Source organism: Salmo salar, chromosome ssa04 (genome assembly GCF_905237065.1).
Source record: "Salmo salar chromosome ssa04, Ssal_v3.1, whole genome shotgun sequence".
In the NCBI taxonomy this organism is placed as follows: domain Eukaryota; kingdom Metazoa; phylum Chordata; class Actinopteri; order Salmoniformes; family Salmonidae; genus Salmo; species Salmo salar.
Window position 1 is genome coordinate 18134750 of NC_059445.1, and position 17616 is coordinate 18152365.

Sequence of the window (17616 nt, forward strand, 5' to 3'; positions counted from 1 at the left end):
AATATTTCTATTCTTTTCATTCTGTCATTTAGGTCATTATTGTGGAGTCACTACAGTGTTGATCCATCCTCAATTCTCCCATCTCAGCCATTAAACTCACCAATGAGTTTTAAAATCACTGATGGCCTCATGGTAACATCCCTGAGCAGTTTCATTCCTGTCCTGCAGCTCAGTTCAGAAGGATGACTATCTTTGATGTGTCTGGGTGGTTTAATACATAAACCACAGCATAATTATTAACTTGACCATGCTTAAAGAGACATTCCATATCGGATGTGTTATTGTTACCCATCTACCAATCTCTGCCTTTCTTTGAGGCTTTTCGAAAAGCTCCCTGGTCTTCATAATTGAATCTGTGCTTGAAATTCAATACTTGACTGAGGGACCTTACATATGTTGTATGTATGGGGGACAGAGGAAGGGTTAGTCATTTAAAAATCATGTCAACCCCTATTATTTCACACAGAGTGAGTCCTTGTAACTTATGTGATTTGTCTAATGAAATTTTACTCCTGAACTAATTTAGGTTTGCCTAAACAAAGGATGTGAATAATTATGCAATGATTACTGTATATTTTAGTATCCAATTTTTATATTTAAAAAAGATCTTCCACTTTGACAGAATATTTTGATTAGATTGTTGACGAAAAATGAAATGTAAAAAAAAAAAATGAAATCCATTTTCATTTTTGTTCGTAACAAAATTAGGAAAAGCCTAAAGGGGGTGAATGTTTAGTTGACCCCTTACATCACTACAAGTTACCACAAAAATATGCAGAACATTTGATGGTATTGTTAAATTCTGATATTAAAATACCAACACAACAGGGTAGTATGAAGCATAACAGGGTAGAACTAACACCAATAATGAATACATGATTTAAAATGAAATAACTTTTTACATCTTTACTGAACAAAAGTAAACGCAACATGCAACAGTTTCAAAGATTTTACTGAGTTGTAGTTCATATAAGGAAATCATGGATCAGAAAACCAGTCAGTATCTGTTGTGACCACCATTTGCCTCATGCAGCGCGACACATCTCCTTTGCATAGAGTTGATCAAGCTGTTGATTGTGGCCTATGGAATGTTGTCCTACTCCTCTTTAATGGCTGTGCGAAGTTGCTAGATATTGGCAGGAACTGGAACACGCTGTCGTACATGTTGATCCTGAGCATCCCAAACATGCTCAATGGGTGATGTGTCTGGTGAGTATACAGGCCATGGAAGAACTGGGACATTTTCAGGTTCCAAGAATTGTGTACAGATCCTTACGACATGGGGCCGTGCATTATTATTCTAAAACATGACGTAAAGGCGGCAGATGAATGGCGCAACAATGGGCCTCAGGATCTCATCACGGTATCTCTGTGCATTCAAATTGCCACCGATAAAATACAATTGTGTTCGTTGTCCGTAGCTTATGCCTGCCCATACCATAACCCCACCGCCACCATGGGGTACTCTGTTCACAACGTTGACATCAGCAAGCCCACACATTTTTACATTTACATTTTAGTAATTTAGCAGACGCTCTTTTCCAGAGCGACTTACAGTAGTGAATGCATACATTTCAAAAAAAAAAATCTCTCCGTACTGGTCCCCCGTGGGAATCGAACCCACAACCCTGGCATTGCAAACACCATGCTCTACTAACTGAGCCACACGGGATCACGCACACGACGCCATAGACGTGGTCGGCGGTCGTGAGGCCGGTTGGACGTACTTCCAAATTCTCTAAAACAACGTTGGAAGCGGCTTATGGTAGAGAAATGAACATTCAATTCTCTGGCAAAAGCTCTGGTGGAGATTCCATCAAAAAATGGAGACATCTGTGGCATTGTGTTGAGTGACAAAACTACACATTTTAGAGTGGCCTTTTATTGTCCCCAGCACAAGGTGCAACAGTGTAATGATCATGCTGATTATCTTGGCAAAGGAGAAATGCTCACAAACTGGGATGTAAACATTTGTGCGCAACATTTGTGCAAAATAAGCTTTTTGGGTGAATGGAACATTTCTGGGATCTTTTATTTCAGCTGATGAAACATGGGACAAACACTTTAAATGTTGCATTATATATTTTTGTACCATGTATGAAATGGATGAAAAACATAACATCTATAATAAGAATTAATATTGTGCATTAGTTTACTTTCTATTTATTTGATCAAATCCAAAAAAAACATTTTTTTTAAAAACATTGTCAACCGGAGTTTGTAAAACATGAAAATAGATTATAAATTGTTGCTAGCCAATTACATTACTAATTACAATTATTTATTCACATTTAATTTCATTACAATTACATACATTAGGCTATGTAACTGTAATTAGTAACAAATGTATCTAAATATACATAAAATAAAAATATATTCAAAGATAAATAAATATTGACATTAGTCTTTTATTTGCCATCTTTCCTAACAATATTTAACAACCGATAGGTGCATAATCCTAACAGGGTGGAACCTTAGAGTGGAATAATTTTGCTTTAAACCGTTTTTTCCCCCACCAACAAATTATGATACTTCCTGAACGTGGTGTCATTGTGGGAAGGGGCAGTTTTTTTTAAAGAGGAATTCAGTGTTTCTTCCATATTCATTTAGCCATCTCCGCAAAAGATATGTACATTTGTTTTTATATTTTTGCAGAGACAAGCTTTTAAATGGATAGTTGTTGGCTCAATGACTGGAAGTCTACGGGAACAGCTAGCATGTATTTGCGCTAACACTAGTATCGATGCATTCCCCCCCAGCTAGGGTTACTGTCTCTCTAAAAACAGGCATTTACACAAGCCTGTTTCAAATGACAAGTTAACAAAGGGTTAATGAGGGGTATGTGGTTAATTACTCTCTTACCTCAAGACACTTCACATGATAACTATATTTAATCTAAATAACAGTTTCCAGACATCCCCTAAGTATCTCAAGTGATACGATTTCTCCCAATTTATTAGACAACTTTGTCTGATAAGGCTACTCCTGCTGTGCATACAGGGAAACTGCCTCTCCTGTGTGGACCTTCAGATGCACCTTCATATTGTGGTGGTGGGAGAACCTCTTTGCACACTGGGGGCAGCTGTAGGGTTTCTCCCCTGTGTGGACCCTCTGGTGCCTCTTCAGGTTGGACGATCGGGAGAAACTGGCTGGGCACAGGTGGCAGCTGAACGCTTTCTCCCCCGTGTGCATCCTCTGGTGGATCTCCACCTGTTTGGGGAAACTGAAGGCTATCCCACAGAATGAACACGGGAAGCGCTTCTCTTTGGCACTGCCACCTTTACTGATTCCATCTCTACTAGTTTCATTTGTCAATGAGCTTGTGTAGCCATTTAGTGTTGAGGCACTGGCATTGTCTGAGGTCTGGTTTAACATTAGGAGAGTGTGAGGAGGATGAAGACCAGGAAGTGTCTGTGTTGTCGCAGGGTCCATATTCCAGTTGACAGATCCTATAGAAGGCAGGCTGAAGGCAGCACCTGTTAGGGGGTTAACCTGAGGCGCCATCCGTCTCTCTGAATCACAACTATAGGAGCAGGATGGAGCATCGCTAGCCGAGCTTGTGTCTGTTCTCTTCAGCCGCATACGGACACCTCCCAGTCCACGCAGACCAATTTTACGCCTTGCCCTGGTCTCAGCCAGTCCTGGTCTCAGTTCAGTTGTTGTTTTGTGTTCCATTGTCTGTTTCTGGTTGTGATTAACAGTGTTGTTCCCCAGCCCAGAGTTGAGGACACTGTCCCATCCACTGACCTCCACTATGTCGCCTCTGGTCCTGGCCTGCTCAGTGATGTTGTCCCCTGGGCCCTTGACGGCACCGTTCTGGGTCTGGGAATCCAAGATGTTCACCCAGTCTCCTCTATTAGCCTCCAGCCAACCACCTGTAAGAAGAGGTTACCAAATACTTTCCAAACATGGCAGAGAAAACGTAACGTTATAACTACTGTTCCCTGAAGGAGGGAAACAAGGTACAACATACTATGGGGAGTCGCACCCTTGCAACTTCGGTTGAAGGATCTACAATCACGCCTGACAAGGTCAATGAAATCCACGCCTCGCTGGACACACCATCTTCCACAGGATTAATTCCTTCAATTTAATACCGCTTTCAGGGCTTGACATGAACTTTTTACAAGTAGGACAGATTATTTACTTGTCCAAAAGCTCAAGTAACTTGTCCCCCACCCAGACCAAATCTCCGGCGTCCGGTGCCAAACTTGCTTGTGCGCCTGGGACAACAGGACTCTGCGCAACGGGAGTTGCCAGGGTCCCCACCCTAAAGAGCAAATTATCTCCCGAACCAAGGCTGCCTGGGCCAACAGGGAGCCACAAGAATCAATGATAAACCCTCCAGGCGCACCCTCTCCAACGTGGGCTGAATCAGAACCACTGGCGGAAATGCATAAAGGAAGGTCAAAGGCCACTGGTCCGCCAGAGAGTCCGTTTCCAACGGGGCACTTGGGTCCCTCATGCAGAAAAAAAGACAATGCGCAAAGATCTATGTTGGCATTGCCGAACCGCTCCCATATCTGGGCAACCACTCAGGGGTATAGCAGATCCACCTGAGTTGAGGTAACCAGGAACATGCATCACCTGAAGTGAGAGCAACAGGGACTGAGCCGAGGTGAGGAGGGGGAGGGACCGCCCATGCCTGTTGATGTATTATATTTACATTTTTGTAATTTAGCACACGCTCTTATCCAGAGTGACTTACAAAAGTGAAAGCACACATTTGTGTACTGTTTTCGTACTGGTCCCCCGTGGGAATCAAACCAACAACCCTGGCATTGCAAGCACCATGCTCAACCAACTGAGCCACCGTCGTTAGATATGACCAGCACACAGTGGTGTAAAGTACTTAAGTAAAAATACTTGAAAGAACTGCTTAAGTAGTTTTTGGGAGTATCTGTACTTTAATATTTATATTTTGGCCTACTTTTACTTTACTACATTCCTAAAGAGAATAATGTACTTTTTACTCCATACATTTTCCTTGACACCCAAAAGAACAGGAAAATTGTCATTCACACACTTATCAAGAGAACATCCCTGGTCATCCCTACTGAGTCACTAAACACATACTTAGTTTGTAAATTATGTCTGAGTGTTGGAGTGTGCCCTTGGCTATCCGTCAATAAAAATTAAATTGTGTCGTTTAATTAATAGAAGAAATTTGAAATGGTTTATACTTTTACTTTTGATACTTAAGTATATTTAAAAGCAAATACTTTGACTTTTACTCAAGTAGTATTTTACTGGGTGAGTTTTACTTGAGTCATTTTGTTTTAAGGTACAGTGGCTTGCGAAAGTATTCACCCCCCTTGAAATTGTTCCTATTTTTTTGCCTTACATCCTGGAATTAAATTTGTATCATTTGATTTACACAACATGCTAAATATTTTTGATTGTGAAACAAACAAGAAATAAGACAAAAAACAGAACTTGAGCGTGCATAACTATTCACCCCTCAAAGTCAATACTTTGTAGAGCCACTTTTTGCAGCAATTACAGCTGCAAGTCTCTTGAAGTATGTCTCTATAAGCTTGGCACATCTAGCCACTAGGATTTTCCCCCCATTCTTTCAGGCAAAACTGTTCCAGCTCCTTCAAGTTGAATGGGTTCCGCTGGTGTACAGCAATCTTTAAGTCATACCACAGATTCTCAATTGGATTGAGGTCTGGGCTTTGACTAGGCCATTCCAAGACATATAAATGTTTCCCCTTAAACCACTTGAGTGTTGCGTTAGCAGTATGCTTAGGGTCATTGTCCTGCTGGAAGGTGAACCTCCGTCCCAGTCTCAAATCTCTGGAAGACTGAAACAGGTTTCCTTCAAGAATTTCCCTGTATTTAGCGCCATCCATCATTCCTTCAATTCTGACCAGTTTCTCAGTCCCTACCGGTGAAAACCATCCCCACAGCATGATGCTGCCACCACCATGCTTCACTGTGGGGATGCTGCTCTCGGGGTGATGAGATGTGTTGGGTTTGTGCCAGAAATAGTGTTTTCCTTGATGGCCAAAAAGCTAAATTTTAGTCTCATCTGACCAGAGTACCTTCTTCCATATGTTTGGGGAGTCTCCCACATGCCTTTTGGCGAACACCAAACGCATTTGCTTATTTTTTTCTTTAAGCAATGGCTTTTTTCTGGCCACTCTTCTGTAAAGCCCAGCTCTGTGGAGTGTACGGCTTAAAGTGGTCCTATGGACAGATACTCCAATCTCCGCTGTGGAGCTTTGCAGCTCCTTCAGGGTTGTCTTTGGTCTCTTTGTTGCCTCTGATTAATGCCCTCCTTGTCTGGTCTGTGAGTTTTGGTGGGCGGCCCTCTCTTGGCAGGTTTGTTGTGGTGCCATATTATTTCCATTTTTAATAATGAATTTAATGGTGCTCCGTGGGATGTTCAAAGTTTCATATATATTTTTTTAACTCAACCCTGATCTGTACTTCTCCACAACTTTGTCCCTGACCTGTTTGGAGAGCTCCTTGGTCTTCATGGTGCCGCTTGCTTGGTGGTGCCCCTTGCTTTGTGTTGCAGACTCAGGGGCCTTTCAGAACAGGTGTATATAAACGGAGATCATGTGACAGATCATGTGACACTTAGATTGCACACAGGTGGACTTTAACTAATTACATGACTTCTGAAGGTAACTGGTTACACCAGATTGTATTTAGGGGCTTCCTAGCAAAGGGGGTTAATACATATGCACGCACCACTTTCACATTTTTTTTAAAACAAGTTATTTTTTTAATTTCACTTGACCAATTTGGACTATTTTGTGTATGTCCATTACATGAAATCCAAATAAAAATAAATTTAAATTACAGGTTGTAATGCAACAAAATAGGAAAAACGCCAAGGGGGATGAATCATTTTGCAAGGCTCTGTATCCTTACTTTTACTCAAGTATGACAATTGAGTACTCTTTACACCACTGACAGCACATGCCGGCTCAACAAACGCAGGAGGGCCTGAGCGCCAGTACACCATCAGAAGTTCCAGGTAATTGATAAGCCGGGCACTCTGTGACACCATCCATACTCCCCAAATTCAGTAACCCTCGCAGTCTGTCGTGATCACCTTGCGGGACAACACCTGGCCCATGAGACCCCCTTGCGACAGTAGCTGGGGATCCCTGCACTGGGACAGTGCCTGAAGGCATGTCGGGGACACCTGAATTGACTGGTTTAGGTAACGAAATGCATCCAAGCGTGTTGCTAGAACCCAGCAATGGAACAGCCCCAGGGGAATGACCACCATCATAGAAGCATCATCCCCAGTAGGCGCAGGAACTGGTGAAAACGTACTGTGTGCCCCAACCGAAAATTGGGCCAAGCAGAGCTGGAAACCTGACAACCTCTGCAGGGATAGAAAAGTGCAATTTAAGGATGAGTCTAACTCGAGACCCAGGAATGGAATGTGCTGCAATGGGGTTAGACAGCTCCTTTTTTTGGTTTACAATAAAACCTAGAGAATGAACATGGGGCACTAGCCTCGATGTGGGTAACACTGCTTGTTCCTTTGACTGCTATCAGCCAATCGTCAAGATAGGCCAACACCCTCAGCCCCTGGCCCCTCATGGAGTACCAAAAAACGATGCTACTCTCGTAGCGTGAGAAGGTGGTTGTCCCCAAACTAAGTACTCTTCCTCACCCGAGGAAACCCCCTGAGCTGTCCAAGGACACCATGTCGTCATCCGAACATGGGCCCTGTATGTCACCAAACCCACCAGCTCACCATTTCCCTGCTGGGGGGCTAGTTCCACCTTTTCCGACAAAAGCCTCAAGTCCCTCTCCGCTTCCTGTACCTCGGTCCCAGCTAAGTTGCCGAATTCTTGGAAAGGAAAGTCGCAAAGAATGCTACAAGAATGCTACACGTCTTTCCAGGGAGTTCTCACACAGTAGGTGGCAATGCGCACACAGACTGGTTCGACATAGTATAACCCGCATGACTGGGGGCATGATCGTGACCTCGAACCCGGCTTAGCCATCGTCATCTCGGTCGCTTTCTTAGCCATCTTAACCATTGCTCCAGCAAACTGAAGAATAATTAACTGTTTGTGATTAGGAAACTAACGATACCAAATACAAACTTCAGCACACAACGTCCAGGGGGTGAGCACGCTCTACCACTACGGGACAGTTTATTTGGCACAACGTAAGACAGTCACGTTTTCTAATTGCTTGTTTCAGTAGTGTGAATTGTTCCCGTTCACATCAAGGTGAAGAGTGGAATAGTTGAAGGAATGAATCCGAGCCTCATGATTATCACCTGTGGAAGGCGGAGCTTCGAGCGAGGTGCAGATTTCATTGGCCTTGTCAGGTGTGATTGTGGAACCTTCAACCGGTCACGAGAGTGCGACTCCCCATAGTATGTTGTACCTAAGTTGAGTGACTGAGGGGGAACTCATATACATTTTTATGTAAATTACCTGGTGAAGTTCATACATTGTGTTTTTGTATATATCAACATAAGTTGTATTCATTTAATTTTATGAATGAAGAAAATAATATCCAGGCGCATCACTATTCCCATTGAAGAGGGCTCTATGCTGACTTTATTTTTACAAAGAGTAAGTATAAGTAAAATGTAGGCGCACAAAGAAATATAGTAGCACAATTAAAAATATTTCAGGTATTGAAACTAGAATCTTAAATTTTTCTAGGCACACTGATGCTCCTAAATTAAAATTCCACATGGCACAACAAAATATTTAGTTGCATATGTGAGTAAAATGGTTGCACTGTAGAACCCTGTTGAGGATCTATGGGTTATATGTATTTCTCCCTTACCTTGCTCCCCCATCTTTAGTCCACTCAGGAGATCAATGCTCTCTGGTCCATCTTCTATTGTCTCCTCTTTGACCAGCAGCAGATCAGGCTTCCCATCCTCCATGTCTACTGACTGTAAGAGATACAGAGTGAGAGGATGTTGGATCAAGAAATCTCATATGAGCATCTTCTGATTGGGCAATGAAGGATTGCGATAAGTACTATGCAAACATGTTAGTTGATTTGATTACTTGACACTCTTTAAAATGGTTTGATAATTCAAAGGCATGGTCCCACCCTTCTGAAAAAACCTGGGCCCATATCCACAAAGAATCTGAGTAGAGGTTCTGATCAATGATCAGTTCCCTGCCTGTCTACACAGTCTTATTCATTATGATCTAAAAGGCTAAACTGATCCTAGATCAGCACTCCTACTCTGAGAGGCTTTGTGAATACGGGCCCTGACCTAATACCATTCAGACAGTAGTTTACAGTGGACTCACCTCAGTGAGACTGTATGTGGTCCTGTGCTGCTCAGCTAATTCCTCTGTGGGTTCAGGAGGAGGTGTAGTCTGGTTGTCCTCCATAACCATGGTCCCCTCAGGGTTCGGCAGACCCTCCTCACAGCCCTCATCCTTCACAAACAGCACCTCTGGACCCTCCTCCTCCTAGAAGAGACAGGTGATACAGATATTACTTGTTAGATATTGTTAGATATTAGTGCATGGTCGGAACTAGAAGCACAAGCATTTCGCTACACTTGCATTAACACCTGCTAACCATGTGTATGTGACAAATAAATGTGATTTGATGTACGTACATATACACACACACACACATAATAAATACACTTTCAACATGGAGTATTTACCCATCCCCAATACAGTTGAGTGCTATACTGTAGTTACACAATGACTTCATTGTTGTTAAACCCATCATGGAGGACATAAATATGATGTGAGTAAAAATAAGTCATCTATGAAAAGTAATCATCAGACAAACCTTAAACTATTTTGAAGTGTACAGTAGGTACAGTTGAAGTCGGAAGTTTACATACAACTTAGCCAAATACATTTAAACTCAGTTTTTCACAATTCCTGACATTTAATCCTAGTAAAAATTGCCTGTCTTAGGTCAGTTAGGATCACCACTTTATTTTAAGAATGTGAAATGTCAGAATAATAGTAGAGAATGATTTATTTCAGCTTTTATTTATTTCATCACATTCCCAGTGGGTCAGAAGTTTACATACACTCAATTAGTATTTGGTAGCATTGCCTTTAAATTGTTTAACTTGGGTGAAACGTTTCGGGTAGCCTTCCACAAGCTTCCCACAATAAGTTGGGTGAATTTTGGCCCATTCCTCCTGACAGAGCTGGTGTAACTGAGTCAGGTTTGTAGGCCTTCTTGCTCACACACACTTTTTAAGTTTTGCCCACAAATTTTCTATAGGATTGAGGTCCAGGGCTTTGTGATGGCCACTCCAATACCTTGACTTTGTTGTCCTTAAGCCATTTTGCCAAAACTTTGGAAGTATGCTTGGGGTCATTGTCCATTTGGAAGACCCATTTGCGACCAAGCTTTAACTTCCTGACTGATGTCTTGAAATGTTGCTTCAATATATCCACATAAGTTTCCTACCTCATGATGCCATCTATTTTGTGAAGTGCACCAGTCCCTTCTGCAGCAAAGCACCCCCACAACATGATGCTGCCACCCCCGTGCTTCACGGTTGGGATGGTGTTCTTTGGCTTGCAAGCCTCCCCCTTTTTCCTCCAAACATAACGATGGTCATTATGGCCAAACAGTTATATTGTTTCATCAGACCAGAGGACATTTCTCCAAAAAGTAAGATCTTTGTCCCCATGTGCAGTTGCAAACCGTAGTCTGGCTTTTTTATGGCGGTTTTGAAGCAGTGGCTTCTTCCTTGCTGAGCGGCCTTTCAGGTTGTTGATATAGAACTAATTTTACTGTGGATATAGATACTTTTGTACCTGTTTCCTCCAGCATCTTCACAAGGTCCTTTGCTGTTGTTCTGGGATTGATTTTCACTTTTCGCACCAAAGTACGTTCATCTCTAGGAGACAGAACACGTCTCCTTCCTGAGCGGTATGATGGCTGCGTGGTCCCATGGTGTTTATACTTGTTTACCATTGTTTGTACAGATGAACGTGGTACCTTCAGGAATTTGGAAATTGGTCCAAAGGATTAACCAGACTTGTGGAGGTCTAAAAAAAAAAAAATGTCTCTGAGGTCTTGGCTAATTTCCCATGATGTCAAGCAAAGAGGCACTGAGTTTAAAGGTAGGCCTTGAAATACAGCCACAGGTACACCTCCAATTGACTCAAATGATGTCAATTAGCCTATCAGAAGCTTCTAAAGCCATACCATCATTTTCTGGAATTTTCCAAGCTGTTTAAAGGCACAGTCAACTTAGTGTATGTACACTTCTGACCCACTGGAATTGTGATACGGTGAATGATAAGTGAAATAATCTGTCTGTAAACAATTGTTGGAAAAATTACTTGTGTCATGCACAAAGTAGATGTCCTAACCAACTTGCCAAAACTATAGTTTGTTAACAATAAATTTGTGGAATGGTTGAAAAACGAGTTTTAATGATTCTAACCTAAGTGTATGTAAACTTCTGACTTCAACTGTATTTGTTAGTGTGTAGGTATATTTAGTGTGTGTATTGATTATAAAGCACTTGAGTGCCTGCAGTCAATAAAAGTCTCAGAATGAAAAGTCACATTTTGTGTTTATTAAACAGAAGTGTTAAATACACCATATAAAAACCAAACATGCACATGTCTCAACAACAAATCAGCATGATCTTGATAAACTGCATTAATTGTCTCATGAAAAGTGTATTGGGTAAAAAAAAATAAGTAGTTGAATGGAGGTAATGAAATAGGCATTTGTGAACATCGCACAGATATACTACCGTTCAAACGTTTGGGGTCACTTAGAAATGTCCTTGTTTTTGAAAGAAAAGCCCATTTTGTCCATTAAAATAACATCAAATTGATCCGAAATACAGTGTAGACATTGTTAATGTTGTAAGTGACTACTGGAAATGGCAGATTTTTTTTTTTAAATGGAATATCTACATTGGCCCATTATCAGCAACCATCACTCCTGTGTTCCAATGGCACGTTGTGTTAGCTAATCCCCCTGTTGTGTTAATTAAATAAGAAATAAAACTGGCCTTCTTTAGACTAGTTGAGTATCTGGAGCATCAGCATTTGTGGGTTCGATTACAGGCTCAAAATGGCCAGAAACAAAGAATATTCTTCTGAAACTTGTCAGTCTATTCTTGTTCTGAGAAATGAAGGCTATTCCATGTGAGAAATTGCCAAGAAACTGAAGATTTCGTACAACGCTGTGTACTACTCCCTTCACAGAACAGCGCAAACTGTCTCTAACCAGAATATAAAGAGGAGTGGGAGGCCCCAGTGCACAACTGAGCAAGAGGACAAGTATATTAGAGTGTCTAGTTTGAGAAACAGACGCCTCAAGTCCTCAACTAACAGCTTCATTAAATACTACCCGCAAAACACCAGTCTCAACGTCAACAGTGAAGAAGCCACTCCGGGATGCTAGCCTTCATTTCTCAGAACAAGAATAGACTGACGAGTTTCAGAAGAAAGTTCTTTGTTTCTGGCCATTTTGAGCCTGTAATCAAACCCCACAAATGCTCATGCTCCAGATACTCAACTAGTCCAAAGAAGGTCAGTTTTGTTGCTTCTTTAATCAGAACAACAGTTTTCAGCTGTGCTAACATAATTGCAAAAGGGTTTTCTAATAATCAATAAGCCTTATAAATGTATAAACTTGGATTAGCTAACACAACGCGCCATTGGAACACAGGAGTGATGGTTGCTGATAATGAGCCTCTGTACGCCTACGTAGATATTTCATAAAAAATCTGCTGTTTCCAGCTACAATAGTAATTTAACATTAATGTTTACACTGTATATCTGATCAATTTGATGTTACTTTAAAATGGACAAAAAAAAGTGCTCTTCTTTCAAAAACAACGACATTTCTAAGTGACCCCAAACTTTTGAAAAGATATACATTTTAAATAGTAAAAAGAAAGAAAAACCCTTGAATGAGTAGGTGTGTCCAAACTTTTTACTGGTACTGTTGTATATACACACACATATGCCTTATATACTGTTTCACACTATCTGAATGCAATATTCTATCCAGGAACATTCAACACTGAAATCTGTGGATATTTTTGCTGACAATAATGAAAATTAATCTTTGACTTTAATGCAGGGCTTGCTCTAAACCATTCCTGAGTGGAATGGTTACTTTATATGTTATGGAATGGGATGTTTTTCAGTTGGTGCATCCTGAGGGAGCTCCTCTCTGAGAACCTCTTCCCACAGTGTGTACAGGCAAACGGCCTCTCTCCTGTGTGGACCTTCAGGTGCATCTTTAGATGGTTCTGGTGGAAGAATCTCTTTTCACACTGGGGGCAGCTGTAGGATTTCTCCCGTGTGGACCCTCTGGTGCCTATTCAGGCTGGACGAATGGGAGAAGCGCATATGACACTGGCTACAGCTGAAGGGTTTCACCCCTGTGTGGACCCTCTGGTGGATTTTCAGGTTGCCAGCTTGGGCGAAACGCATGTGACACTGGGTACAGCTGAAGGGTTTCACCCCTGTGTGTACCCTCTGGTGGATTTTCAGGTTACCAGCCTGGGCAAAGCGCATGTGACACTGGGTACAGCTGAAGGGTTTCTCCCCTGTATGGACCCTCTGGTGGATCTCCATCTTCTGGAGGCAGCTGAAGCCTTTGTTACAGAACATGCAGAGGAACTGTTTCTCTTTACTTTTGCCTGATGTTTCTCCCCCTCCCAGAGCCTCAGCCCTTTGGTCCTTTGAGTTCAATACCTGATCGAAAAGGATGTGTGAATCGGAAGGCCCCATCAACGTGGACACTGGTTCGCGATCCCTGAGCGTGAGTAAAGGGGAGTTGGTCGCGACATTTGGATTTGTCTCGAAGCTTTCCCTGTAATCTAAGAAATCTCTGCCTTGTAAGTGTCCGTCTCTTTGGTGACTATCTGCATTCCATGTGGGAGAAGCGTCGGCCTCCACTTTCACCTCATCTAGAATCAGACCCTCCCCTTTCTTATCTAGGCGCCCTTCAGAGTATACACCACTACTGTACCGGTTCCAGTCCCCTCTAGACAGATCAGTCTGTGTCTCTAAACCCAAGGGCATGTTGCCACGGTCCATGTCTGTAGCGTAAGAACTAGACTGATCACCACCAGTCTGTAACGTGTCACCATCTCCACGGTAATGAACTGTTCCTTGGCTTTGGTGACATATCGGAAAGTACTCTGAGCTGGGAGCAGGAGGACAGCCCAGTAGCCCCAGCCTCTCCGGGTCTAAACTGTGGTCAGATCCTGTATGGAAGAGCCTGTGTGTTACAGTTAAAGTCTCTGTGTCTGTCTCTGACTTGAGGACGGTGTTCGGCGTTCCACTGACCTCCGTGATGCTGCGTTGGGTCCTGGGCGGCGCTGGGGCGGTGGTGGGGTCCTCAGTGGCTTCATGGGGCACTCCAGCCACTCCAGTCTGGATGTCACTACTGTGCCGTGGGTCCTCCTCTCCTTCAGACCCCTCCAGCTTCACCCCAGGACCTGCAGCCTCTGCATCTGCAGACTGACACAAGAAGAGAAGAGGTTATTACCGGCACATGAGTCTAATTGGATAACAGTGTTGTAGGGAAGTCTCACAAGCTCCCCTATTGCAGATAAATGAAGATGTACATGTAAGCAAGTGAATAGCTTAGAGGAGCATTTCTGAAGTAAACTGGACACATTTGATCTACTGTAATTTTGATGTAACACTATTACACTAACCTCTATCACAATAACGTGCTGGGTTGAGGTTCCACTCCCCTCATCAACAGTGATTGGTTGGTCATCTCGCCATGTATTGTCTCTCGCTGGCTTCACAAAGCTCCTGTGGCCTCCAGTGAGATGTCCTTCACCTGAGTGTGATTGGGGGTGAAAGAGGTGGTTAGGTTAGCTACTGTCAATGCTCAACGGTGTATTGTACACTATTGTTACTGTCTAGAATTGGCAAGGATGTAAGGTAACATCTCATAACTTATTGATGTACTATTTGTTGATTGATGTATTATGTTTAATGCATCACATTGTTTTAATTTAGTAAATAATAGGAAATGCAGTAAATAGAGGAATCTGGTTAGAATATGGTAGGGTCTTTGTGCAAGATTGCTAAGTGTTAAATAAATATAATATATATATTTTTTTAAATCAGGGGGATTATTGCACACTATTCAAAAACTGACCAAGACACAATTATGGTTAACACTTGGTCCTCGGGACCCTAAGGTGTGCACATTTTATTTTGTTGCCCTAACACTACAAAGCTTGATGATTAGTTAACTTTTTGACCCAGTGAATCAGTGTAGTACTAGGGCAAAAAACAAAACGTACACCCCTTAGGGTCTGGAGGACCGAGTTTGGGAAATGCTGAGTTAACGCATCTAAAGTCACACATGCGCATAGGAGAACGGGGCGATAGGCCCCGGACTTCTGCAAAATGTACCTCTTGTCGTTCCTCTGTTTCGGTCGAGGATCTTGACACTACTGGGACGACTAGCAAGGACGCGCTCTCGCATTGTCCTTTCTGCGCGCTCCCGTGCCGCCTTCAGTTCCAGTAGCTGTAGTTTCCTCCGCAATGAGCCGTTTTCTTTCCGGCTTTGAGTTATTTCCAAACGAAACACTGCATAGTCGTCGTCTACGAGTTTACAGATCTCTGCGACGGCTGCATTCGCTAGCACCTCCATGATGGAGGCTATTTGAGCGTGAAAAACCATACAGTTAGCCATTGTTAGCAGCTTCCTAGCGTTACCTAGATAACATCTATCAACCAAGTCTTGTCTCCAACGAGAATTAAACACTACCTGGGATAATTATGTGACGCTATGCATTTAAATGTCATATTTTGAGTTCCATGGTGTTAGTAAACGTCCTAATAAAACCGCTAACGTGGAAATTGTTCTTAGTCACTGTTCACTTCCGTTTAAACTGAAGAGAAATGATCTTATTGGTTGTCGTCATAGCTCAAAGGGTGTGGTTAAATAAAACATTTTGGCGCCGTTTCAATAACGGTACTGTTTTTACGTTAGATATCAAATCTCATATGATCAGTATCTTTCAAGCTGAGAGCAGAATTGTTTAGAAAGAAGTGTTGGCAAAAATATAGTAGAAAAATAATTGAATCACCACAGTAAGGTAAATATTCAACTGTCCGAGTTCTAGCCTAGATCCGTCCTAATATCATTGTGTAAAAATGTTTGTTTAGTTGACCGCGTCTGTCTCTACAAGTTACCACAAAATATACACAACATTTGGAATTGTTAAATTATGATTTTGAAATACCTACCCAGGTAGCTAGCTAGCTAGCACTCACTCACTCACATGGATAACTTTAGTGCTGTCATGAAAAGGGGCTTGAGGGAAGCCCTACAGTATTACTTGTTTCTAGTGTTTGAGAACGCTTGGGAGCAGTCAATGTTGAAAAGTCATCTTTAGACATGTAAGTATGCGCCCGCAACCCATATTCTCCGCAAAATGCTCTCATGGTCAACAGAGCTGATCATAGACTGTTGGATATCAGACAAACAGCAGTAATACACAATTGCATATCTATTGTTTTGGAACTTATTACAGAATACTAATCACTGATACACTTCACAAGAATTAGTAAAGCCTGAGTCACCTTAGAAGCTTAGACATAAGAGCATGTACATGAAAATATCATACAATAAGTGTACTGGACAATTTATTGGTGCCGATGCATTAGCATTATACATTTTTAAATGTTTAATTTAACCTTTATTTAACTAGGAAAGTCAGTTAAGAACAAATTCTTATTTACAATGATGGCCAAACCCGGGTGACGCTTGGCCAATTGTGCGCCGCCCTATGGGACTTCCAATCATTTACAATGTGTTCAGAATTGTATGTATTGACCATAATATTTTGGGCCGATGGAATTGCTCCAAATTTGAGAAAAAGTCATTTCTCTCTCATGGCTAACTACCAGGAGGTTTGAAAAGACAAGGCTGAGTGAGTGGGGAGCTTATATTCATTACCACGAGCCCGTTCTCCCCAATTGAGGTGCCACCAACCTTGTGTGCTATCTAGGTATGTAAACCTCTCCCCTCTGCAAAGACGCCTTCTCCAAATCAATTCAAATGTTATTGGTCACATACACATATTTAGCAGATGTTATTGCGGGTGTAGTGAAATGCTTGTGTTCCTAGCCCCAGCTGTGCAGTAGTATCTAACAATTCACAACAATACACAAATCTAAAAGTAAAAGAATGGAATTAGGAATATAGAAATATTAGTTTGAGCAATATCGGAGTGGCATTGACTAAAATACAGTAGAATACAATACAGGGCCTCCCGAGTGGCGCATTGGTCTAAGTGCCACTAGAGATTCTGGGTTCGAGTCCAGGCTCTATTGCAACCGGGATACCCATGGGGCTTAGGGGAGGGCTTGGCCAGCAGGGAGGGATGTCCTTGTCCCATCGCGCACTAGCGACTCCTGTGGCAGGCCGGGCCCAGTGTACGCTGACTCGGTCGCCAGGTGTACGGTGTTTCCTCCGACACATTGGTGCGGCTGGCTTCCAGGTTAAGTGGGCATTGTGTCAAGAAGCAGTGCGGCTTGGTTGGAATGTGTTTCGGAGGACGCACGGCTCGACCTTTGCCTCTCCCGAGTCTGTAGGGAATTGCAGCGATGAGACAAGACTAACTACCAATTGGTTGAGAAAAAGGGGTAAAAGAATAGAATATGT

The 17616-nt window shown here is 42.3% G+C and overlaps 2 protein-coding genes across 2 annotated transcripts in view; both read right to left on the bottom strand.

Moving 5' to 3' along the window:
- Nucleotides 1-17616, bottom strand: part of LOC106602427 (zinc finger protein 41) — a 61839-nt gene that overhangs the window by 36835 nt on the left and 7388 nt on the right. The window lies entirely within an intron of this gene.
- On the bottom strand, nucleotides 2008-15865 carry LOC106602417 (neurotrophin receptor-interacting factor homolog). Its single transcript, XM_014195039.2, has 6 exons — nucleotides 15357-15865; nucleotides 14642-14772; nucleotides 14268-14441; nucleotides 9264-9428; nucleotides 8782-8893; nucleotides 2008-3875 (listed from the first exon to the last, which is right to left on the bottom strand). The coding sequence occupies exons 1-6, from the start codon at nucleotides 15637-15639 to the stop codon at nucleotides 2980-2982; spliced, it is 1761 nt and encodes a 586-aa protein (XP_014050514.1). The 5' UTR covers nucleotides 15640-15865; the 3' UTR covers nucleotides 2008-2979.